This window comes from Pezoporus wallicus, unplaced genomic scaffold (assembly GCF_028554395.1).
Source record: "Pezoporus wallicus isolate ANWC-B61680 ecotype Strahan unplaced genomic scaffold, APGP_CSIRO_Pwel_v1 contig_8403, whole genome shotgun sequence".
Taxonomy (NCBI): domain Eukaryota; kingdom Metazoa; phylum Chordata; class Aves; order Psittaciformes; family Psittacidae; genus Pezoporus; species Pezoporus wallicus.
In genome coordinates this window covers 155,864-181,644 of record NW_026641953.1, presented here as the reverse complement: position 1 = coordinate 181,644, position 25,781 = coordinate 155,864, and the positions used below count along the sequence as shown (strand labels likewise).

General features: G+C 50.8%; 1 protein-coding gene across 1 annotated transcript; it reads right to left on the bottom strand.

Annotated features, from left to right (window-relative positions):
• Window positions 1-628: 628 nt before the first annotated feature.
• GNG2 (G protein subunit gamma 2) lies at window positions 629-25,781 on the bottom strand. Its single transcript, XM_057426320.1, has 4 exons — window positions 25,545-25,781; window positions 5,943-6,009; window positions 4,263-4,378; window positions 629-3,300 (listed from the first exon to the last, which is right to left on the bottom strand). Exons 3-4 carry the CDS (start codon window positions 4,347-4,349, stop codon window positions 3,172-3,174), a joined length of 216 nt encoding a protein of 71 aa, XP_057282303.1. The 5' UTR covers window positions 4,350-4,378; window positions 5,943-6,009; window positions 25,545-25,781; the 3' UTR covers window positions 629-3,171.

The window sequence follows — 25,781 nt, the reverse complement described above, 5'->3', positions numbered from 1 at the left end:
AACTCTTCAAAACCAGAGTGAAAATTCAGGATTTTAAATCTGGTAGGAGCAGAGCATCTTCCTGGAAGCACTGGGGAAATGAGGTGGGTGCAAGGGGGAACAAGGGGATGTTTTGCTGCAGCCTGGGTGCATCCCCTTTCCCACCTTCACACTGCAGCCAGGACAGGACTCGGATCCTCGCAGTCTCCCCAGAACAGCCCCAAATGAGGCCATTCCTGCTCTGGGCTGGACCAAGCGGGCCAGATATGGGTATGCTGGAGGTGGCACTGGGTAGAGCCTGTACTCACTGCCAGGGATGGGAGAAGAAGGAAAGCAGAGGGAGAAGGTATGGACACCGAAGCTAGAGCTTTAGGTGTCTCTCAGTTTCTGAATGTGATTTTGAGCAATGTTGTACTCTGAACGAGCCTGATCCTCCCTGCGCTGGCTTATCCTGCATGAATGTGGCTTGTCAGTGGCTGAAACCCCGAGAGGCTTCCCTTTCCCTCACCAATGGGTACAAAGCTCCCGCCAAACCGCACACCCTGTCGGGGTGACCCTCTAAACCCACCAGGAAGAGGATCGAGCCACAACCAGGATGGAAACCCACCTCCCCAGGGGCTGGCGCGCACAGAACATCATCTCCAAAGGCTTGAAACAAATCCAAAATTTTATTTCCAATGAGTACAGAGACCACATGGGATGGGGATGCGCTACATCACAGCGCCGACCTCCCTGCGCTGGCTTTCGGTTACCACCACCCCCTCCCCAAAAGCCTGGCAGCGGCAGGTTGGCACTGAAGGGACAGACTTGGCCCCGCCACCAGCAACCTTGGCAGAAAATAAAAGTCCTTTTCCAGTACTCCAGATATTTTTTGTTTAAAAGCCTGGGGGTTGAGTTGGATGTCATTTGAAACCATGCTGGAAATAACGGCATCGGGATGGAGAGATGGCTGGTATTTCTGTTGCGAGGGGGGAAACGATCTTGGCAGGCGATCTCTACTTGGCTAACAAAGGCGTATCTGTGCAAATATAAATACTGGGGTGAAATACCTGGCAGCACACCAATGTCAACACCACTACCAACGTGAAATAAAGACCAGCAACGGAAAACACCTTCAATGAGTAGTTTAGGTTAATTTAACTCCCCACCTCCACACCCTTCATGCATCTTTATTTCTTCATTTATATATTAAGAATTCAAGTTGTAAAATACAGAAGTCATTAAAAAAATTATTACAAACCACTTCGTGACAGCATTGGAGAAGGGTTGGGGTGTGAGCCCCGGGTCAGACCGGCTGCGCTTCACTCTCTGTGACAGCAAATCAGCGTTAAAAACAAAAGACAAACCAGGGATGGGGTATTTACACATCTGCCTTGCAACATTAAGAGTGAAACCAGCTGCAGAACAAATGACTTCATCCATCCTTCATCCTAAAGCTACGTAAGCTGTAGAAAAAAGATCGAGGTTAGGGGGGGCTGAAAGCCACGGTGGGATGACTGGGACAATCTAGGCTACTCATGTCCTATAAATGTTCCCAGATGCCAAAAGTTTGGAGTCTAGTGTAAGAAAAACTGGTCTTCTCTGTGGAAGACTAGAAAAAGAGTATGAAAAGGTAGAAAAAACAAAAATGCACTTATTACGGGCTAGAAAGTTTCGCCGAAAGGTACATAAAGACTATTGCCCTCTTGGATCCACAGGGATTTTTAAGCTGATACCTGATTCAGAACTACAGTTTAGCCAGGTTACTGCAGACCCCCAACCCCCCTATGTGACACCCACCTAATTTTGTATGCAAATCCCCAAGTTCTGATTGCCAAAGTTCCCCAGGAGTGTAGATGAGCGAGGAGAGCCAGGAGCTGTTTATCAGTGGAAAGGAGAGACAAGCCACGTCCGCAAAAGTATTAAATTCAAAGCAGATCCAAACAAGGTGGCTTGTGTCCCCAGAACACTGCCGGCAGATGAACTGGACCTGGGAGTAATTCCCCAGCCTGACACAGAGCTCAGGCTGCGTGTAAACAAGGTATCAGGCACCTCCATGAAGGGGTGGCCCCATGCTCCCCATGCTGCTCCCCCATCTCTACCCATTGTAGTGGGGCAGCAGCGGTAGGTGTGGGAAGGGGCGGAAACATCCCGCTGTGGGGCAGCATCCCTCCATGGGGCAGCATCCCAATCCAGCCCCAAGGAGAAGAGATGCTGCTGAGAAGCCAAAAGAGCAGGACACGGACCAAGCGAGGAGGGCAGAGGCACAGAGGTGTAGGAAAAGAGGAAAGACCCGGAAAGAAGTGGCCGACTTTGATTTTCAGATTTCTAGCTACCCCTCAACGCCCAGGGGTACCCTAATGCAGGAGGTATTTCAGGCACGTCTAAGGCATTGCAGGAGTTGCCTTTGCTTTCAGAATCGCCTCAGTTTCCTCCCTACAGCTTTTTCCACCAGCATGTGGTGTCAAATGATACAAAAGAAAAATCTGGAGCGGATGAACAGAGATAAACTCTCATGCACTACCACTGAACGTCGTCACAGGAGTATGAAGCACCAACCACGACACATGATTCACTCTTACTTGCAGAGCTGAAGCTAATCATATACAAAATGTTAGCAAGTGGGGTTCTCTGGGAACACGGAGCTGCCAGCACACGGAGGGCAGGCAGGAGCTGCCGCGTCCTCGGTAACCCACCACGGGGCCCTGTGCTACGCAACTGCCGGGAACTAAAACGCACAAGACCAAACACTGAGTAACACCATAGTTCATCTAACCTGTCGCTATATATCTGACAACTTAAATAAAAAAGAATAGCTTGGGAAAAAACCAACAATATCATTCCAAGAAGTCTATACACATCCTTAGCAGTTACTTTGCTCAGCACAGCTCTGGTGCTTTTAAATATGGAACAATCAAACAATTTTGTGAGCAGAAAAGTGACACAGATTTATTCTTTACATATTTTGTTGTGGTTTTTTTTTTTTCTTTCTAGGCAACTCTACAGACTTCAGATCTTTTGCCTCGCAATGCAGATCATCTTATTCCCCCAAAGGTAGCCAGGTTCTTTAAACATGCACATCTCTGTAGCTTCCAGGCCGTGTATTTTACTTAATTTTTGTTTAAATTCTGCAGACTAGCAGGTTGTCCCCATTCCTAAAACTCTACGTCAGTGTTCAGGGTGGCCTGAGTGCTGGTCAGGCTCCTCGAGGGTTTACAGGATAACACAGAAGAACTTCTTCTCTCTAAAGGGGTTTTCTGAGGCCGGGACAGGGGTCAATAGAGGGTCCTCCTTGGCGTGGGCTTCACAGTACGCCATCAGGTCTGCTGCTGCTTTTGACACCTGGAATAGAAGGAGCCCTGCATTAGGGATGAGCTGGGCTGGGGACATCCCACCTGAGAGATGGCATGTCCCATGGGGCATGTCCCTCGTGGGGATGGTTTTTCACATCTGGGCTCTAAGGTCTACTGTCAACATGCACTCCCATAAGCATCCTTCATATCCTTCATCCATTCTCATCCTCCACCTGACCTGACTTCAGCAGGTACCACATCCCTGCCAGCTCTGTCCCCCATCCCTCAGCAGGGACATCCACAGCTGCTCCTGAGCTGCCCTACCTCGCTCCAGACCTGAGAGGTGAGGTTTTGGTTTGCAAGCACAAAGAGGTGCTCGCAGCCAGCAGCCAGACCCAGAGCATAACTCTGCTCAGGACTGACTGTCATCCAAAGCCACCCCAGTGGAGAACATAAACCCTCTGGGATCTCAGGCTTGAAGCCAATGAGATTTTGCATGCCCAGAAGCAGCAATTCCACTGGGGTGGAGCAGAAGCGGTCAAAGCAGAGGAAACATCTCCTGGAAAGGATTTCCATAGGAAACACCTCCTGGAAAGGATTTCCATAGGAAACAGGCTTTCAGAGTTGCCCTGCTAACCTCAAGGCTGAGCACCGAGCACTGCCCAAAGCACACTTTCAACCAGCAAGTGTGACAAACAGCATGGGTTTAACCCTATTCCCAAGAAGGTGAGATGCCTCAGGGAGAGTCGCTTGTCCCTCCCCCTGGCAGAGCTCCAGGTGGCTTTCCACGGGCAAGCATCTGCTGCTGTCTTCAGCCACAGCCATAGGGATCACTTAAGACAAACATCCTCCATAAACACTGCCGTCCACTGCATCCCAGCTCCCATAACATGCTTTTGGCAGCTGCTCAGCAGCAGACAGCACCTCGCAGCGTAACTCTGAGCTGACAGCCAACTCCTGAGCTGGTGTAAGTGGTAGAAAAGCCTGGAGAGGATGAATAAAATCTCATACCTTTATCCTGTCAATGTTGGCCTCCATCTTAAGCTGCTCCACCAGCTTGCGAGCTTGCGCTATGCTAGCAGTGTTGTTGCTAGCCATGGGCAGGCCAGGCGCGCTCTCCAGACAGGCTGTGGGTGCAAGCACACGAGTGAACTGCTGGGCTGGGCAGAGCTGCTCCCAGCCCTGAAAAATACCCCAAATTGTAGAATCATGGAATGGTTTGGGTTGGAAGGGACCCTGAAGCTCACTCAGTTCCAATCCCCCTGCCATGGGCAGAGATACCTTCCACTAGATCAGATTGCTCCAAGCCCTGTCCAGCTTGGCCTTGAACACTGGCCAGGAATGGGGCAGCCACAGCTTCTCTGGGCAACCTGTGCCAGTGCCTCACCACCCTCACAGGGAAGAACTTCTTCCTGATATCTAACCTAAATCCGCTCTCTATCAGTTTAAAGCCATTCCCCCTTGTCCTATCCCTATGTGCTGTTGTCAGAAGTCCCTCTCCAGCTTTCTTTCCGGCGCCTTTATGCAATGAAGGACTGCCTTAAGGTCTCCTCGGAGATTCTCTTCCCCAGGCTGAACACTTCCAGCTCTCTCAGGCTGTGCTTCAGCCCTCTGTGTGTAGCTGTTAGAGCTGAGCTGTGTGAATGCGGGTGTGAAGATGAGAGATGCAGACCCAGGCATTTCAGCCAGGGTTGAATCCTGTGTTTATACAAGGACAGTAAGCCATCAGCCTTTGTGGGTAGGAGGGTAGTCACACACTGCCAGTGGTACCCTCCTGTGCCCTCTGCATTGTTCCCAGCGCAGGGAATGCCCTATGAGCCATGCTTAGGTGACACTGGGACCTTCTTGAGCACAGCAGGACCCCAGCTGGGCTGTATTCTGTCTTTGGCTGTTATATGAAAGGCTGTGGTGGTAACAAAGCAAAAGGAAATCAGAGAACGGGCTCCCCCTGAGCAGTCCGGGGCTGCCTGGAACTGCAGTACCAGGCTCATTACCCTGCCCCGAACCAGGCACATCATCCAGCCCCACACCAATGCCCATGCCCAGCCTTCACCCTGTGTCCCTTGGCCTCCCTTGCTTTGTCCCTGCTGCCAACTTGAACACTGAGATGCTAAACAGGATGCTGGAGTTTCCTGTTTCTCAAGATTTCCACCCCAGGCAGGCTCATTAAGTCCACGCCATCTTGATCACGGATGTTTTTCCGCTGCTTTATAACAGCCTTGAGCTCCGATGGCCAGAAACCCAGCATTCAGCTCCTCTGGCAGCCAGTGCTTTTGCAAGCAGCAAGTATTATACAGTGTGAGCACAGCCACGCCGTGCTGCCCCTGCCTGGCTGGGGCTGCCTGTGAGCTCCAAAACGGGGCTCTGGGGAGTGTCCTGCAATAGCAGGGCGCAGCGAGCCTCCCACCAGTCCCAGGCAATAGGACAAGGATGGCACAGCCCTAAAATGAGGAGCTTTATAGGGAGGACACTGAAAAGCTGTGAGAACATTCAGCTCAAGCCCATCTTGGAGGATGTGAAGGACAGAGGCTCATCCTGGGATGTACAGAAAGAAACAACCTGGCACTGAGCAAGGTGCCCATCCTTGAAGGTGACTGGAGAGCAAAGTCGTGCCAGGGGAGCTGGGGTTTTAGATGATACTCCTCCCCAGCCACCCCTGCCCCATGGGGAGCGCGAGGAGTTATTCTTTACCAGAAGCAGGTCTCTCCGGTGATGTGTGCCTCTAGGGAAAGATCTGCTCCTCTTGGCCGTTCACTACCTTTGGTTAAGAGAATATAAAAAAGAAAAAAAGGAGCCAGGTTAGGTTGCTGTGATGCCAGTCAATGCAATGAGACCATTATTTATGGCATCAGGAAACCCAGAGCCCTTGCAGATGCTAAGTCCCATGCCCTGCCAGGAAGGCAGAAAGGCTGTGGGTTTCCTTCTGTATCCCCCCACCTCCTTGTGCCTTCCAAGCACATCCCCCAGTGACATTATTCACATTCAGTGAGATTTTCAGCACAGGAAGAGGTTTCAAGCCAGTGGGCAACTATCCGAGGGCTGTTGGCAGCCAGGCTTTTAGCTGCTCTCCAGCAGCCCCACAGCACATCCAAGCATGCTGTAGGATGCACAGCGAGAGGGGATGCAATTTAACTGTCTGGTGCAGAGAGCACATGGCAGGGCAGAAAGAGCATCTCCTGGGGAAGGCTGCCAAAATCCTTCCCCCCTTTGCCACAGCCCAGCTCCCACCATGCCTCCGTAATAACCCAGGCTCCTGCCCAGGTCTGTTCCCATTCCCTCTGTGCCATTGCTTGAGGTTTAGCTCCAGCTTGTGCACTGTTTCTGTGCTAGTTTTTCTCAGCTCTCCCCATTTTTTTGCTGGAGAGGTGTTGGAGCAGCACGGTGCCTCTCTCCTGCTTTTGCTTTCAGTTCTCTCTTTTAGCCACAAAGTGGATGGTGGTGGTGGTGCCACCACATCTGTGGTGCAGCAGCTTGTCCTGGGCTGGTGGGAAAGCCAGTGACCGTAGAGATGTTCATGAACCAACATGCCATTGCATGCTCTTACTACATCTACCCTAGAGGCAGTAAGGTGGAAAAGACAGGCGCAAAAATAAGGCCAGAGAAGACTGAGACCCTGCTGGGGCAGGGGAGGGGACATCTATGCAAGCACCCCGCTGTGCATAGGGCTGCTGGGATGATGCTGGGGACCTGGCCGATGCCCAGCCAACTCACAGGACCCTGGTGACACCAGCAGCTAGCCACACTTGGCCCCTCTGCAGATACCTTGTGGATGAACTTGAACCAGTTTGAGGCCAGTGATGGATTTGCAGTGTTTCCATGCTACAAGCAACTGGACGTGCTTCCTTCAACATGAAGACAGAAAAATAGCAGGTGGCACTTTGAAGTGAGCCACCGGGAGTAAACCCAAAGCCTTATCATTTGGCTTTGACTTAAGCCAAGCCAAGCTAGAGCATCCTCCTCTCCTTCTACCCCTAATGCCTCTTTACTACTAATTGTAGTCATCCAAACTACACCCTGGCAGGTGCCTCTGCAGCACCAGGGTGACTAAGATGCTTGCAGGCAGCTGCCTGCTGTCCTCATCCAGGAGCAACACTGCCTACACCAAAGCAATATGTGTATTTATTTCTCTTCCCCAGGACCCAAGGAGGTGCTTGCACTGCTGCTGGACTCCATGCTGAATGAGAAAATAAGTATTTAAGTAGATAGTGGGTAGATGCCGAGAGCATCAGACTTCAGACAAATTAAAATCACTCTGGAAAATATATAAATCCTCAGACTGGAGGGAAAATGCTGAAGTATTTGAGTGGCTGTCAGAAGGAAATTGTTATTCCTTTGTTGGAACAAGTCCAGAGGAGGGCCATGAGGATGATCGGGGGGCTTGAACACCTCCCATACAAAGACAGGCTAAGAAAGTTGGGGCTGTTCAGCCTGGAGAAGAGAAGCTGTGTGGAGACCTCACAGCAGCCTTCCAGTATCTGAAGGGGGCCTAAAAGGATGCTGGAGAGAGACTCTTCATTAGGGACTGTAGTGATAGGACAAGGGGTACTGGGTTAAAACTTAAACAGGGGAAGTTTAGATTGGATATAAGGAAGAAATTCTTTACTGTAAGGGTGGTGAGGCACTGGAATGGGTTGCCCAGAGACGTGGTAAATGCCCCATCCTTGTCAGTGTTCAAGGCCAGGTTGGACAGAGCCTTGGGTGACATGGTTTAGTGGGAGGCATCTGTGCCCATGGTAGGGGGTTGGAACTGATGACCTTGAGGTCCTTTCCAACCCAAACCATTCTGTGACTCTATGATTCTTTCCAGGCAGCTTGTTTCCTAGCAGCATCATTCCTCCATGGGCAAGCACTGGGAGTGGAGCTTTCAGAGCTGGGGCTGGGGACCTGGTGGATGCAGTGAGCTTGCCTGACCCTGTCTGGGGAATCCAGGTATTCCCAGCACAGCAGGTGACAGCAGCTCTTGGACACAGCAGGTTTGTACAGGTTTAATGGCACTCACAGGGGAATATGCACGGCACCTTATTTAATCCATTTAATGGCACGTGTGCCTGGATAATATGATTCCTGACCACAGGTTAATGAGTAAGGATGCTATTCTATTTTCATGCTAATGATATTTAGCATGTACAGTACATGGATATTGTCTCTTTTGGGCTCTGCACTGTAATCACAATTCAGGATCTCGCCAAGTTGTTTTGATACTTGCTTGTTGTGCCGAGGCATCATGGGTTATTTACTGTATGTGGCAAGAGATTTCATTCTTTTAAAAGGATGTGAAAGTGCTTGCAATGAATGTCTGGACTCAGAAATTTTGCTGCTGATTTTTGCTAGCTGGTACTTATGCTCTAAAAAAAGCACCTGATTTGTTGTTGACTGTTTAACGAAGAGCCATTGACATATCTGAATGGCACTTTCTTCTTTCAACAGTGGCACCCAGCCAAATCAGAGACCAAAAACTGAGATTTAGCTGGGCAAAGGGTGAGGGATGCTCCTGACGTTGGGGCACTTGATACAGCATTTATGGCTGCTCGGTCTGCTCGGTCTTCAGTGTTTACCCAGGATATAGAGCAACCCAGGATATAGAGCAACAAAACCTAGCCCATGAGCTGCCCACCATCACTGCTTCAGCATGCATACAGCGAGCTGCTGCACAACAGGATGAGACTCGGGTTTAATTTGCTCCACATTAAAAGCCACCATTGCTTCAGGCCAAGGGACAACCAGCTCTCCTCCATCCATAACCACATCTACCTTTCTTTCTGAATGCACTTCTCTCTCCCAGCACATTTATGCACCCCTCTTATATGCTCTCCTGATCCAAGGGAGAACGTTGGTGCTGCTCCCATATCCCTGTCCCTGAGCAAATCATCACAAAGGCACTGACCCCATCCCTCCTGCCAGCACACAGCCCAGCCACTAGAGACTCGTTTAACTCAGTGGTAAATTAATTTGCCAAGTTGCCTGCTGCTACCCATTCAGCTCCAGCCTGCTGAGCTGCCAGCGCTGCCTCCTGGCACTGCCTGGCACAAGCTGACTTGCCATGGCACCACCTCAACCAAAGAGCAAGGCAAAATGCCATGTACAACCCAAAAAAGCCACTGCGAAAGGAGCATTTTCTGATGCCAGAGCAATAGAGCCCTCCTGCTAAGCTGCCTTTTTCTCAAACTGGGCTCCTATGGGGCCCCGGCATCCCCCAGCTGCCAGCCCTGCTTGCAAGAGTAAATCAGCCTTCACTTGCCAGCTTCTTGTCGGCACAAGCTGCTGCTTCCTTTGCACAGAGCTGCGTGCGCCTTGCACCAGCTCCATCACCAGCCCCAAACCCACAGATCTGAGCCCAACCTCCCCTCGAGCTTTTCGCCCCCTTTTGCTTGGGTTTTGTCTCAAGTTGCATGTGGATGGAGACCAGAGTTCTCCTACATGTTTACAATAATGCATTTTAAGAGTGATTATTGAAGGTAATTGGACTAAATATGCAGCTGTCGCTACAGAAGGGGTACCCTGAAGCACATTTTGCACTGGGTTGAGTCTGTCACTGTTCAAAGGCAGCACTGACCCTAGCTGGGATGCCAGCATCCTTGCAAAGCATTTTCTTATGTTCTTGAGGGTGCAAACAGGCATTGAGTAGGCTTTTACAGGTGTCATGAGACACCTCCTGCATCTTTAGGGGTCTGCAGCCTTTGCATACTCAACTGTGGTCCTCTGCTTTTTTAAACCTGCGGATCACATCCATCTGTTGCCAATTTTCCAGACTTTTTTCACCTCCCAGTAGGTTTTTCTCTACCTTGCAGAAAACCATTCTCCCCACATGGGCCAGCTGAATCAAAAGGAAAAAGTGGTGGCCTGCAGGAATGAAGCCAAAAGCACTGACATTTGCAAGGGCAAAAAACTCACCGTTTCTCTACCATTGAGACTGAAAGAGCACCACACGGCATCACCCACCTCTGAGAACAGCTCCTTTTCAGAGTGAAAGCAGGAGCCTCCCTGCTTCTTGGTTTCAGTTCTAAAGTCACGCTTTTCATCACTCGTGTACTGGTATTTTCCACAGTTAGTGGCAAAGCAGGTGAACCCCATTGGGCAGCCAGGATTTTGGGGAGCACAGGGCTCAGACTTGTTCCTACCAGGCTGTCATCACCTAGGTTTTTTTTTCTTGTTCCAGAAAAGGTGCCAGGCTGAGTATTGTAACAGAGGGATTTATTCCAACTCCCATTTATGCTGGGATTGCTCCGGGCCCCTGCACATCCCAGCAGCTGAGGTCAGCCCATATCATTGCATCCCAGGGGCACAGTCAGGCACAGGGCCAATGCAGTCCCTGCTAAGGCAAGCAGGCTCTCCTGAAAACTGCCTTTTCCTCCCCAAAACCCAGGTGTGATGGAGCACCCAGAACAGACAACAGAGTGTATGGCTGTGCTGTCACCCCCCTGCAGTCGGCACTGCTGGTCAGCAGCCGGCTGGAGCGTGGGAATGCCTCGTGCAGGGCTGGCTGGCTTTTCAAGCCATCCTGTTGCTTTTGCTAAAAGTCACTGCTAAAAATATGCGGCTCGCCTGAAAAATAATTACTAAATATATACAGAAAACCACAAAAATATTACAGACAAAAAAAAATAAAATAGCAGAGCCGTGTTTCCAGGGGGCGGAAGCTGGTGTAGTCACATTGATCTCAGCAGCAGTTGCAGACCTGGCTGGGAAAGGAGCCTTAATACGCCCAAACAACATGTGTTTCATTATTTCCTTAAGCACAGAAAACAACATGAGCTAGGTCTGTGCCCGTGGGCTCCCATCACACTGCTTCACAGAGGAAAAAGGACCTTATCCTTGGAGGCGGTTTCAGCCACAGCATCCACAGGGATTTTATTCCCCTTTCCAACATCCATTTTTTACACCTGATGTCCAATACAGTGCTTAAATCACTGATGAAGCAGCTCACAGATCAGAGACATGCTGGGAAATAAATAAATGAATAAATAAATAAATAAAACAGTACCCGAGTGAGGAAAAAAAATGAGCCTGTTGCCATGGAAACAGCTTCATTATCACACCAGCATTGGTCCCTCCCGCCAAACAGGGGCGAGGTGGGATGGGTGCCTGTTTTAGGCCCAGTGCTGATGTTTTGCCTTTGTCAGTGGGTTTTGGTGCCTGACCTCCCACTGCTTCCGCAGCAGCTGGGAAGGGTGCCATATCCATTGCCCATCTTAGACTTGTGCAGCCCTATTCAACCCTATTTCACCCCAAAACGCGCACTGGAGTCAAACCTCAGCCTGCTGCTCGTTCAGCCAGCCCTGGTTCCCCCAGCAAATCTTGTTATCAAAGCAATGCAAAGCAAAGAGAGTGAGAGGGAGCTGCAGCAAAGATTTTTCTCTTCCCTAATTTTGCTGGGGCACTAAATAAAGAGCTCCCACTGGAGCTGGCTTTGCAGGGAGCCTGGCTTGGATGCCCCCTCCATCCACTTTGTGCTGCCAGAACCAATCACTACTGCATCCCAGATCTCATTAATATCTGCAGTTGAATGCGTGCTTTTCCATTAAGTCCGCAAGCACTAAAGGTTTAGCAACATCACAGAATCACAGAATGGTTTCGGTTGGAAGGAACCTTAAAGGTCATCCAGTTCCAGGCCCCCTGCCACAAGCAGGGTCACCTTCCACTAGACCAGGTTGCTCCAAGCCCCATCCAACCTGGCCTTGAACACTGCCAGGGATGGGGCAACCACAGCTTCCCTGGACAACCTGTGCCAGTGCCTCACCACCTTCACAGGGAAGAACTTCTTCCTAATACCTGATCTAAATCTCTCCTCTATTAGTTTAAAGCCATCCCCCTTTGTCCTATCCCTACAGACCCTTGTCAAAAGCCCTCCTCCAGCTTCCTTTTTGGCCCCTTTAAGTACTGCTCTAAGCTCTCCCTGGAGCCTTCTCTTCTCCAGGCTGAACAAGCCCAGCTCCCTCAGCCTGTCTCCATAGCAGAGGTACTCCAGCCCTTGGAGCATCGTCATGGCCTCCAACAGGTCTCTGTCCTTCATATGTTGGGGGCCCCATCCATTTGGAAAGCTGAGCACGTCCCAGTGCAGCCCACCAGGACTGACTCTCCAGGAGAAACCACTTTCCCAAGAGGCACATACATGTCCGGAGAGGAGCAGTGAGCAGCTGCAATGGGGCCAAGTGGCTCCAGCCCCACAGAGACATTTTGGGTCTCACAGGGCTGTCCTTTCGCCTGGAGCAGTCACTGTGCCATGGGTGTCATGCAAAAGTGAGAATCTCAGCTTTGTATTTTCTCACAGGCATCCTAACGGCTCAAAACAGAGGCAAACAGAAACCAACCTCAACTTCCTCTTTTTGTTTGGTTGAGTTTTTAGCTTTGTTTTGTGGGGGGAGCAGGGTGTTAACAGTGTTTTCAGGTGAAGGACCAGAGAGCACAGCCTGGGACATCTGTACCCCTCCCTCCTGCCACCCATCATAGGAAATGGTGAGTCTCTCTGGCCAGGTACCGACCTGCTCCAGGATCAGCACAAGGCTCTAGCACCACAGGAACGTCACCAGGGTTGCCAGTCCCCGTGCTGAAGGTCAGGGGTTTAACATCAGCATTGTTTCCCCGGGTGACAAAGCTGGGTATCCCCAGTAAGCCAGAAAGCCACATGACCCCCGACCCTGCCCCAAGGCCTTTGGGGATGTTCCTCTGAAAAGGAAAAGCCATCCCACCATCATTTGCATGAAAACCCTGAGGAAAAAGTGTTTGGTCTTAATGCACAAGGGACAAACCCAGCAGTGTGTGCAGATCAGGCACTGGGAGGATGGGTGCCCTTGGAGCTTGGTCAAATACTGCAGAATAAGGATGCCCAAATATGTGGTCCAGTAGTCTAAGAAAGCAAAGCTGCTTATACTATGGCACAGAAATAAAGAAGCCTCAGCTGTCACATTCAGTGCGACACACCAGAAGGAACAGATAAGGTTCTCCTGCAGCAGAGAGTTTAAGCAAAGCTTCCACTTCTGTGGCCCTCACCAGGGCTGAGCAAAACCACTGCCGCACTTCACCAAAAATGAAAGTGATTTCATGGTTGGGGTTTTCTGTTGTTGATTTCTCTCTGTATGGGGGTCAGCCCAGGCTGGAGGTCAATGGCACTATCTACAGCCCTGTCCAATGCACCTTTTAACATTGGTTAAAATACTATGTAGATATCCTTGAAAATACCTGAGTTTATTATTTTGCATTTCTACTGCATCAACAGCCAGTAAAAGCCAAATTCCTCTCCCAGAGTATATGCTGTACCCATGCTACATAAAGCAGCAAACCCTTTCTTTAGGATTATTCTCATCCTGGCACGTCTCTTCCCAGGCTGGAGCGACCCCGATATAACTGTGTTGGGGCAGCTGGTGGTAACCCAGCACTACCAACAGCCATGCACCCATGAGGCAACAGCTATACAGTGGAAGTATTAATGAACTGACCAAATAAAAAACTCCTGTTGAAACCTCGATCGTCTCTTGACTACCAAAATCCTCCCTATGCAACCTGTTTCCAACCGATGGAGCGGCAGCAGGGTGGGTATCCCTTACTTCAGAGCAGAAGCTTCTGCTGTCAAGGAGACTCTAGGTCTAGGACACACACACCACCTTACAGCTGGCCAGAAAGGAGCAAAAACACACAAAAAAGTTTTTTCCCCCCATAGGGAGACTTCTAAAAACCCAAAATCACCCTTTAACTAGAAGCATCATCACATCTGTGACTTCTCAATTGCTTCATTTCTTGATTTCTTTACCAAAGCAACTGAAATTTACCCTGAAATACATTCTTTGTACACACCTTGCTCTCAACCCCAGTTCTGTGCTGCTTGTCCCAGGAAAAAAATAGAGAGATGGTTAAAGCTACCAAGGAAGCAATGAGCTCCTGTACCAGGAAAAGGAGTTCAACATCTGTTCATACAGCTCTGAACTCCTGACCCTTAATTAAGGGAAGCAGCCAAGAGCTATTATTTCATGTTAATTAACTGATCCATTCTTGGGTTTCAGTTTTTAGCATCCCGCTCTTAACTATTTGCCATGGTCAAGATAAAGACCTTTAGGGAAAGGTGCAAAATGAGGTTTGAAAGCAAAGGGAAGAAGGAAGGAGTGCTCAAGGTGAAGGCATTTTACACAGCATTGCCTTTGGAAAATAATTTGGGCATTCGGCTGTGTCAGCAACCATTCCAGAAGGGACAAACCACCCTGAGTGCCACACAAAGTCACCCAGAATTCAAGGCCACAGTGACTTACCACCTGCCTGCCTGTCAGCACGGGGGCACAGCCACCCCAAAGGAATTGGGGCCAGCCCTGATTTGGCTAAAACGTCACATTTTAGAGGGCAACATCCCTGTGACACCAGGAAATGGGAAGGAGCATGTGGATTTTGTAGTAGCTCCTGCCATGGCGCCAGCCTGCTGGGCACATCCTTCTGTAAGGCATTTTTCATCCCAGCTACAATAAGCCCAAACCTGCTCCTTTTGCTTACAACGCAAGTACCTCACCTTTCTGCCCAAGCAACTTCTGCGGTCCGTGAAGCCCTCAGCTGCAGAAATCATTGCAATGAGGAATCATTCTCTGATGATTTCACCCGGATCAAACCTTTATTAGAATTTTATTTTAAGTAACACTCACACAAAGTCTAATAACCCTTTCCGGCCGCTGGGAATCACCCACCAAGTTGCATCAGCAAAGAAACAACCCCGTTAAGCATCCCATTAGTTTTAAGCCCCCCTAGGAATTACCTTTGACTGCTTTAATTAGGTATCCACCGTACAAAAGAATTAATTAATTAGTGATAAGCACCTGAACCACATTACTCATAAGGCTCTATTTCAAGCTTCAAATACAGCAAACAGGTCACAGCCTATCTGCTATAGTAGAGCAAAGCCTTGGTGCTGCTGCCTGGTATTTCTCTTCCCATCCCTGCCATCAAAGCAACAGGGCTGGGAGCTTTTTTTCCCTTTCTTTTTTCTTTTCCATTTTTTTCACAGCATCCAGAGCTGGTGCTGTTAGAGCCACTACTCCAACAGTGGTTGCTCTGCGTGGAGGTGGGAGAGCTTTGTAATTACTTTCTGAGATACGATGTGCTTTAGGCATGGGTTATGGAGTAAAATCTTGTCTCTTGCAGCTACAGTTACTCTGCAAAGGCTTCACTACAAAGTTGTTGCACTACAACAGCACTGAGATACCTGTTAAAAGAGTAAAGCCTTTGCTGATGGCCAGATCCCAAGCTGCAGGTGGAGGATCACCACTAAACATGGGTGATTTTAGCAGGTTTCTGGGTGAAAGAAAGGGAAAGGGAGGAAGAAAATCAAAATACCACTTGCTACTCTGTATTTTCACAATCAATAACTTTGAATAGTAATTCATTGTGGCTTGCACTGGCTTCAGCATCCTCCAAGCTGAGAGTCCACGGCAGGGATGCGAGAAGGGATGCGAGCCCTGGCGGTGCTGCAAACCAGGTTAGCTGGGGCTGACTGGGGAGAAGTAGGTTGCTCCTTCATCCTCGGTCGGTGAGCTGACCCATATTATCTCAATTAAATTTAACTTCTGTGGCCTGCTGCTGCCTCTTTTTTTTCCCTGTAACCTAATGCATTTCAGTCTAAAGTAGGACCTGATAATGGAGGCAGCGAGTACACCTGGGTCCTTCCCAATGCAATGAGGAGAGGAGGGCACGGCCATCACAATAGAACTGGGACAGGGATGTGGAGGGGGATCAAAAGGCAGCACCACTACAGCTGTGAGCTCAGCAACTTCCTTTTGCTCAAGCTCTGACCCACCTGCATTTCTCCTGACCACAGTGCTCCTGCAAAGCAGCCTTTCCCCACACTATTCGCCTGGCTTGCTAAACCTGTCTCCATCCTCAGCCCCGCTCCACTGTGCTCATCACTAACTAACCTCCACATACAACATCTTGGCTTTCCCATGGAGCCCAAAATCCCTGAACCAGACCATTTTTGCCTTAAAAAAGGGAGGTAAAGCCTCCCTGCCACGCTTCCTGCTGAGTCAACGGCCTTGCTTTTACCACCACGCATTATTCTGGCTATATCGTGAAATGACACATGCTCAGCAAACACTGGTATTACACAGGAAGGAGGAGAAAGTCACCCCAGAGCTGCTAGCCTGGGCGGTGGTTTTACACTTGCAATATCAAGCATTGCTAAAAAAATTAAGGCAAAAAATTTAAAGCCAAAGAAACCGCGCAAACCCTGCATTAAATAGCACAAGATGGTGTTGCCCGTGCTGCTTTGCCCTCCCCTCCCTTGCATCGGTACCTCCTGTGCCAGAGATCAGTCCATCCTGGCCGTGCCACGGGCACCATGTGCTTCATTTGTCCCTCCCGTGCCTGCTCCCGGAGCTTTAATCCTTCTGCCAAATGAGCCGGAGCCACTGTGCTTGGTCCCTGGTGCTCTGTGAGCTGCTTTCCCAAGGGCAAGTGCCTTTCCCTGCCTACCTGGCTGCTGGGAAACCTCAGCACGGGTCTGTGCTCCTGATTCCTGTATTTTTCCCAGCATGAGCTATGAAAATCAATGAAGGCAGCTGCTCTTTGGAGGGCTGAGTTTCGCTTTCAGGTAGGATGGAGGAGCCATATTGATTCAAAGCCAGCCTAACTTTTACACACATTAATGCAAAAATTACACACGGCTTAGATTTAGGCTTTAAAAACATAATAATTTAAAAATCAGTGCCTCCCTTATTTGCCGCTTACACCTCTCCATGAGCCTGCGCTGCTGCATTAAAATCATCTTCTTATTCCCTCCTGACACAGTGTGGAGGGAGGAGGCAGGGTCCCCCCTGCTGGCACTGGCTGCGGAGTGAGGGAAGCACTGGACACAAATACAAACCCTCAAGCAGGGCTGTGAGGCTGAGCAGCAATTATATTAAATCAGATGATAAATAATGCAACGTATTTTGATAGTACCAGTCCTGCAAGCACCGCATAAACACCATCACATCTCCATGATATTAAAAATACAAGGGATGAAGTGCGATCAGGTCAGCATGACTTGAATAACCGAGATTAAAGCCCTTCTGAAATGCTGTCCTTGGGGCATGCTGCAGCTCCTGTCCCATGGCAGAGGCACAAACCTTTGCCTCTTCATAAGGTCCTACACAAAGTGATGGGACTCCACCAGACTTGGTTCAGTGTTCAACACTTTGCCATCCAAGGTAAGAGAGCTCTGCTTGGACACTTTGCAGCATGAGCAGAGCTGCTGCAGCAGCAGACACAGTCCTGAAGACTAATTAGAAGAGGTTCAGATAGGTTTACAGGTTGTAGATGGCTGAGGACCCCTGCTAAGGACCCCAAACCACTGCAGACCCAGTGAGGGGGTAGGAAGTACCCAAGAAGACATGTAGAGATATGGGAAGACGAAGCCACATGGAGAAGACCTGGCCACGTTTCTGCATGACACTCTGGGGACAGCTTTTGACAAAACAGGTCAAATCCAAGAGGCAATACAAACAAAAGAACCCATGGAACCAATGCAACCATAATGCAATTGAGATAAAACTGTATGACAAGCTGATGGAACATCCTCCAGAGCAGGTAAGGAAGCCAAAAGGCAACCATGAGGACAAACCCCAACCTCTTCATATGCAAGCAGCATATGAGGTAAAGAAGTCTCCACCATGCAAACACAATGGTCAGATGCTTTCTGCACACATGCTGGGACCCTGGAAAGGAGGACATGACCCACAGAGAACCTGCTGTTCTACAGCAGCTTAGGGCTCACAAGAACCTGCTCTAAGATCTCCCTGGAGCCTTCCCTTCCGCAGGCTAAACAGCCCCAGCTCTCTCAGCCTGCCTCCATAGCAGAGGTGCTCCAGCCCTCTGAGCATCTTCATGGCCTCCTCCTTCATGGACTTGCCCTGGGCACTGAGAAATTCTCCTGCTATTTTGGTCCTCAGGAGACTCAGACCAAGGTCTTGGTGTCCTTCCATCTGAGATGACCCTTTCAAGAGGCAAAAGGCAGTAAGGATCTGGCAGGAGAGTTTGGGAGCAGTGATGCAGTGAGGAGACAATACCCCTGGGCTGCATAAGTGTAAAGGGATCTCCAGGGACATTTCACCTTCCCCCAAAGCGATACACCTCAACAGGGTGGATGCAGCCCATACATAAGGAGCCACTAACACTATATTAACTTGAGAACATGTCTGCAGACGCTGGGGACACATTAATCCCCATCAGAATGGTGCTTGCAGATGTGAAAGCAAAAGAAGCAGTGGGGGAGAAGTTGGTCTCCTCAACTCATCCCCCATACTTCTGCCCCACAGTGTCCATTGCATGCATGAGCCAGGGCTCTCCACAGGGCACAGCCCCAACCCCATAAGCAGATGACGGATACTTACTACTCTTCTACATCTTGCTTCTCCAAGGTCTGCTTGAGGAAGAACACATTGAAATGGAGAATAAACTCTTGCAAGGTGATTTCTGCCTTGAAACACCAATGAACCACAGGTTTCCTTCCTCCTGCTGACAGCAATGGGGGAGAGCAAGCTGGAGCCCTAGCCTGGGTGGCAATCACTGTCCCAGTCTTCTCAGGCCCCCCTTGGTTATCACCCATTAGGTGATAATAACCCACTGGCAATCCAGCCCAGCCCCAGGGCATGGCCAAGGCAGCCGTGACACAGATCTTCCATTTGGGTTCAGTTCAATAAACCCAAACCCACTGGACACTGTCAAGGAGAGGAACAAACCCAGAGACCAAAGCTCATCTTGTGCTGCTCCTCACACCAACCAAACCAGACAGAGCCCTAACAATGACTCCTGCTACACACAGAAACATACTGGCACTGTCCTGGCATTCCCTGCTGACAGCAGCATCATGAAGACACGTTTCTGGCACCCCTATCATGGTAGGGGTCTGTTCCCTGACTCTCAACACCTTCTTTATCCTGCTTCCCTCCCTTTGCTGCACCTACTCTAAAGCAAAACCAAAGACACTGGAACCAAAAAGGAATGAAATCAGCACCAAGCATCTCACATCTACCAGTAGCTGGCAGCTTCTATCCCAAAACGGCCCAACTCCTCCAAACCCACAGTTAGCGCAATACACTCAGTCTGCAGGAATTCACAGCTATGGAAAGGATTTTAAGGCGACTGAAGACAGAAGCATTCCTTCAGCATCCCCCTTGAAGGACTCACACCTCAGGCTTGTGGCTCTCAGACACCTGGCCATGCTCCCCCTATGCCATCATGTGTTAGAGAGATGCTGCAACAGGTTAAATGCTCCTGCAGTTCATCCAGCTTCAGCTCCTGGTCTGTCCTCTGGGACACAGCTCAGATGGGAGCAGGCAAGAGAGAAAACATGCTTCTCCAAATCCCTGCGGATGCTGGCGGGTGCACAGGGACACCCTGCCTTGTCCTCAGGTCCCCAGGCTGGAGGAGCAGTAAGTGCTCTGGTTCCATCACAACTGCTGCTTTTCCCTGCATAGACTTAATGCCACATTTTCTTATTGGCCAGTAAGCCAAGACAAGTTTTTATTGAAAGAGAATCAGCAAGTCCAGGTTTCAGTGTTAACACAAATGCCCCCCTTGCACAAGCCCAGGGCTGGAGCCATGCTGGTGTTTAGCACAACTTGGCATAAAACCCAAACCACTGTTGAACTCCTCTCCAGTCTTCACACCACAGTGGTTTCAGAGCCCCAAGGAGGTGCAGGGCCTGCACAGCCCTCTTGGCCACTGTGCCAGGGGTGCTGCAGGGTGCATCCAGCTGCAGGGACTTATCCAGCTGTGCTGTCATCAAAGGAGTGCAGGTTTCCTTATGCAGCAGGCTGACACACAGAGGCATCACAGCACTGCAATGACCCTACAATAACTAGCACAGAAGTCCACCCAAACAGTGTCACTGCTTTCCCTGCGGTGCCAGCCAGGGGAGTGCTGGGGCTGCTGAACTGCTCTCACACAGACAGACAGAGGAAGGGGATTACTTGGCACCGACTTACTCTGGGCATCTCCCACAATCAGCGCTGTGTCTCTGTACTAAGGCACCAGCAGTGGCACGGGGCACTGATGTCCCCACAGTCCCCCACTGCAGCTGGTGGCTCTGCGCAAAGCCAGCTCAGGCCACAGCAGGCAGCAGTCAGGCTTCAGGGCTGGGGTTTAGCTGTACCAGTCTGGAGGATGCTGTAGGCAGCAGGAGGAGGGATGCTGAACAGCATGGTGTAGAGTAAAACCGTAACACAAAGGAACTTGCGGTGGGAAAATCCCATGCTGTGCCAGGGATTTTTCCTCTTTGGTGGGATCTCACATGATCCAGGAAAAAGCACTGATGTTTGAGGTCTCTGATGAGCTCCAAGGCTGCCCCTTCCCACCCGAGTTGCTCTCTCTTACAAACCCAGACGCTCAGCCAGGCCCTTCGCAGCTGGGAGAGGCACCTGTTGGAAGTATCAGGGGAGGGACAGAGCCAGCTGAGTCAACTTTCCTTCCTAAAGCCCTTGGGAGAGCAATCAATGGCAGGACAATAAACCTGTAAACCAAGATACCAACTCAGCTAAAGGATCTTACCCACCACTGCACCACCTCTGCCCCATGCCAGCTCCTGGGGTCCTCTGCTACACTGAGTATAGCACTTTGGGGTTCACAGCAGCACCCCGAGAATAACCAACCTGCAGCTCAGCTGGCTCTTGGATGCTAGACAAAAGCATCACCCACAACCAGAGACTTCCCTATGCTGCTGACACTCACCAACCACAACCCAGCAATGCCTAGACCTTCCCTTAGATAAACTAATTAGCCCAAATTACAATGATGACAACAGACAAAGGCAAAGAAAACCGCATGTGAAGAGCAAAGGAAGGACCAGATTAGGTGAAAACCAATTGAGTTTGGTAGGATAAGCAGGTCATAGAATAGGTTAGGATTGGAAAGGACCTTAAGGTCATCAAGTTCCACCCCCCCTGCCATGGGCAGGGACACCTCACACTAAACCATATCACCCAGAGCCGAATAGAGCCAGGCTCTACTCAGTGGCAAACAATGATAGGACAAGGGGTAATGGGTACAAACTGGAACACAAGAGGTTCCACTTAAACTTGAGAAGAAACTTCTTCTCAGTGAGGGTGACGGAACACTGGAACAGGCTGCCCAGGGAGGTTGTGGAGTCTCCTTCCCTGGAGACATTCAAAACCCGCCTGGACACATTCCTGTGTAACATTATCTAGGTGTTCCTCCTCTGGCAGGTGGATTGGACTAGATGATCTTTCGAGGTCCCTTCCAATCTCTAGCATACTGTGATACTGTGATACCCAAGGCTTCATCCAACCTGGCCTTGAACACTGCCAGGGATGAAGCATTCACAACCTCCCTGGGCAACCCATTCCAGTGCCTCACCACCCTAACAGGAAAGAACTTCCTCCTTATATCCAATCTAAACTTCCCCCGTTTAAGTTTTAACCCATTACCCGTTGTCCTGTCACTACAGTCTCTAATGAAGAGTCCCTCCCCAGCATCCCTGTAGGCCCCTTTCAGATACTGGAAGGCTGCTATGAGGTCTCCACGCAGCCTTCTCTTCTCCACGCTGAACAGCCCCAACTTTCTTAGCCTGTCTTCATACAGGAGGTGCTCCAGTCCCCTGATCATCCTCGTGGCCCTCCTCTGGACTTGTTCCAACAGTTCCATGTCCTTTTTATGTTGAGGACACCAGAACTGCACACAATGCTCCAGGTGAGGTCTCACAAGAGCAGAGTAGAGGGGCAGGATCACCTCCTTTGACCTGCTGGTCATGCTCCTTTTGATGCAGCCCAGGATATGGTTGGCTTTCTGGGCTGCAAGCACACACTGAAGCCGGCTCATGTTCATTTTCTCATCAACCAACACCCCCAAGTCTTTCTCCACAGGGCTGCTCTGAATCTCTTCTCTGCCCAACCTGTAGCTGTGCCTGGGATTGCTCCGACCCAGGTGCAGGTCCTAGTATAGTTACTGCCCAGGAACTGTTAAGGGTTTCTCAGCTGCATACGAATAGCAATTTTGTAAGGTTTGGTACTATGTCCTTTCAGGGATTATGTCTTTTTTTCCCACTGAGCCTGTGAAAATTTGTGTTTGGTGTTTGAAGTCCATCATAGCTGCAGGAAATGCAGGAGATGCATTTGGCCTCAGCATTGCTGCTCCTGCTGCCTCCTGCCCCACAGAGCACTGGTGGTTTGCTTGCACCACTCCAGTCAAAGGTATCAGTAATTAACCCTGGCCTGACCCAAAGCCCAGGCTCCACAGACACCATCCCAGTGACTTTGGATGGGTTTTAGAGCAAGCCCTATTTTTCCACAGTGCCAAATCTGTGTCCTCCAAGCAGCTGGAGCCCATCCTGTCCTTCTCCCCAGCTCAGACCTGCCTCAAACATGGCTCATGCCCAATGGCCCGTGCCAAGTGTGTGCAGAAAGCTGGGAGAGAGCCTGCACTCCCCCACACACATCACATGCTCTCCCACAAGTAGAAGCAGGAGCACACACCCCCCTTTCAATTCTCCTTATGAGTTTGGGGGCACAAAGCTGCTCCTGCACTTTAAACGGACCAGTTTTGGGGGTGTTTGCACCATATATGTGGCATACAGAAGAAAGAAATACGCACGAGGAATGGCTGAAGCTCCACTGGAAGTGAGCAGGCAATAAAACCGTGCAAGCACAAGCACAAAAATCCCCTTGCCAATGAACCATGCTGCACCCCATGCCCTGCCCCACAGCATGGGGTACCATCTCCCTCTGCCTTTCACCCCATCCCTCTTCCCAGGAGCCACTGTGACCCCACAAAGCAGCTGAGCAAGAAACCAGAGAGGAAGAAACAGTGATAAAAGAACCTGAAAAGCAAGAAAAATTGAAAACCCACCCCAATCCCTTTGCTCATTCCTCCTGCTTCTACGCCGGCTGTGAGCATGCACAGCTGTATCCTGCTCCTGCATCCCGCTCTGGGCACAGGAATGACACACTTAGAGAAGTCACACCGAGAACTGACGCAACTTGTGCCAACAATGGTGCTTTTTCTGGGGCAAATGCCTTATTCCCAACCCAAAATGGGGCAGCAGGCCAGCAGTAGGGAGCAAGCAGTGCAGCTCTGTGGTCCTTAGTGGCAGCACATGCATCTCAATCTGGCTGGCCTCGAGCATCCTAGCACTGAAATATGGGATGGAGAGGCATGGCTGCCCTGCGGAAGCACTTTTTGGGGGTACACAGGGCTCCTCTGCCGGCTCCCCAGCCTTAATTACTATGGTAACAGCCTGCGCCGGCGCCTCGCTGTCCTCCTCCGGTGACTCACTGGGTTTCAAAAGGAGAAGTGATGCCTCGGCCACCACCAGTCGGAACCAAAGCCCTGGAAGCTCAGCGGGCACGCCTGCACCTGCTGGGAGGGAAGGCATGGTCCATCCTTGCAAAGTTTGCCTCTTTATCGCATTTTACACTCGCAGCCACCCCGGCACAGGGTGGCAAAGCAGCAGGCTGCCATGGGGATAAAAATAATACTAATAATTGAGCTTCGTCACCAGCTCGCAGCCATCTACCCACAGGAATCCCATCAGGAGACCCTGCAATCACCTGCTCCTGGTCTCAATAACTGCATGCTATAAGGCAGCCCAGTGTCAGGATCTAATGCACACTGGTTATCAACTCCCCCACGGGGGTCACCACCAGCTCATGAGTGCAAGGATCCCAGAGAAAATGCAATCAGCATCCTTAACACCGATACGTGCACCACTGGGAACAAAGCGGGCAGCTCCCAGAGACTCTGGGAGAAAGGATGGGCACGTGCAGGCTGTGTCCCCCACAAGCTGGGGATACCCTATTTCAGACATGAGGCTGACTCCAGCTGACATGCAGGTGTTGCCGAGTCTGCCCAACTCGTGTCACAGGTGAGCAGCCTGCAGCACACTGTTGCAGCAGCAGCAAGCAGCAGCCCCTGCTTCTTCTTGCAAGCAAGTGCAAGGCTAAAAAAGCCAAAAAATAAACCCTAAAACTGGTGCCAAGGGAGCAGCATGGCTGATGACCAGCCTTGCAGAGCCAATACGGGAGCTGGGACAGGATGAGGCTGAGGCATGTGCCCTGTGCCCTATGCCCTGAGCCCCATTACAACCTCCAGAGCACCTCAAAACATCCTCCTGGAGAAAGGCTTCGCCCTGGGGCTTTCCTGGCAATAATTAATTGAGTCATATTTCAATCCAGCCAGGGGCCATATGGTAGAAAAGAGGATTAAAATCGCATGCTCCAGCTGCATTCAGGGAAATCCAGTTATAAGGAAAAATCCTCCGTGCCTGGCCGCAGCCTGATGCCAGGATACGTGCTGCTGCCACCCGCACAGCCCTGTGCCCTTTCCCTCTCGCAAGCACAGGCTCACTGGGGGGGCAATCACTGTTTGGTAATTTGGGGGCCCAGAGGAAAAACCGGGAAATAAATTACAAACCAGACCTGCAACGATCCCTTGCCCTGCAGGGAGAAGGTACAGCAGTGGCAGTGAATGTGTGCTCAGAGTCCACCCTTTGGGGTAGCATGCTTTCAGATCATTAGTAACTCATTAGTTAGTAATTAGGAATCGCTGTGCTTCAAGATTTTCCCTAAAAATAAATCCATTTTCCACCGAGGAGGCAAGAAGGCAAAAGTTTTTTGCTGGATTCCCTGCCCACGGGGGCAAGCAAGCCCTGGACCGGGTTTACCGGAGCACACATCTCCATTGACTGGTGATTTTCCCAGGGTTATTTTACCCGAAGCGCTCACCCCATGAACCACCACTGAAAAGAATAAGGATTTGGACTGAAATGATGGGGAGAGCACTGTCGCTGTGGGGATGGTGGGGTGGGGCACAGGGTGACCATCACCCCCAAATCCCCCCCCAAGCCAGGCTGGGGCAGATCCATCCAGCTGAGGCTGCTGCAAGGATTTGGGGCTGGGAAAGTCTCCCCCTTCTTTCCCAGGGAGAAAAGAAAAAAAAATAGAAAGAAAGAACACTGTCTCATTCATTAGCGGAAAAAGCCTTTCCTGTGATGGCAAATCAGACGATTAACTGAGGATCAAACCCTCTGAATCCAAACCTTTGTTGGGGAAACTGGCCCCTCTGTGCGGTACCGCACCCAGCCCCAGGCGGGATGGGGACCCTCGCCCCTCCTCCGCAGGTGCCATCGCCACCCGATCCCGCGGGGTCCCCGTGGGGTGATGCAGAAATCGGCGCCCTGAGGGATGTGGGGGGATTTTCTGCTGATTTGGGAGCGGTTCGGGGGGCAACGGGGGGCTGGGGACCGCCCTGCCCAGCCCCAGTGTGCCCCAGTGCTGCCAGCCCCGGTCCTCCCAGTGCCCCTAGCCCCGGCTCCCCGCGTCTGCCCGACGGTACCTGGAGGCGGCGGTGCTGCCCCGCGGGGCGGGCGGCGGCGGGACGGAGGGATGGAGGGAGGGATGGATGGAGGACCGGAGGGAAGGATAGAGGGCCGGAGGGAAGGATAGAGGGCCGGAAGGAGGAGGAGGGTGGTCAGCAGCAGCCCCGAGCGGCAAGTCCCCACCCAGCTTTGTCTGCGCTCATCCCTCTGCCTACAGGAAGCGGCTCGGCCCCGACTTCCTCCTCCTCCTTCTT

Bases quoted from the DNA above. Each gene is read 5' to 3' on its own strand.
- GNG2 (XM_057426320.1), bottom strand. From the start codon at position 4,349: ATGGCTAGCAACAACACTGCTAGCATAGCGCAAGCTCGCAAGCTGGTG. The intron at 3,301-4,262 runs GTATGAGATTTT...CTTCTATTCCAG, and splicing joins CCAACATTGACAGGATAAAG to GTGTCAAAAGCAGCAGCAGA.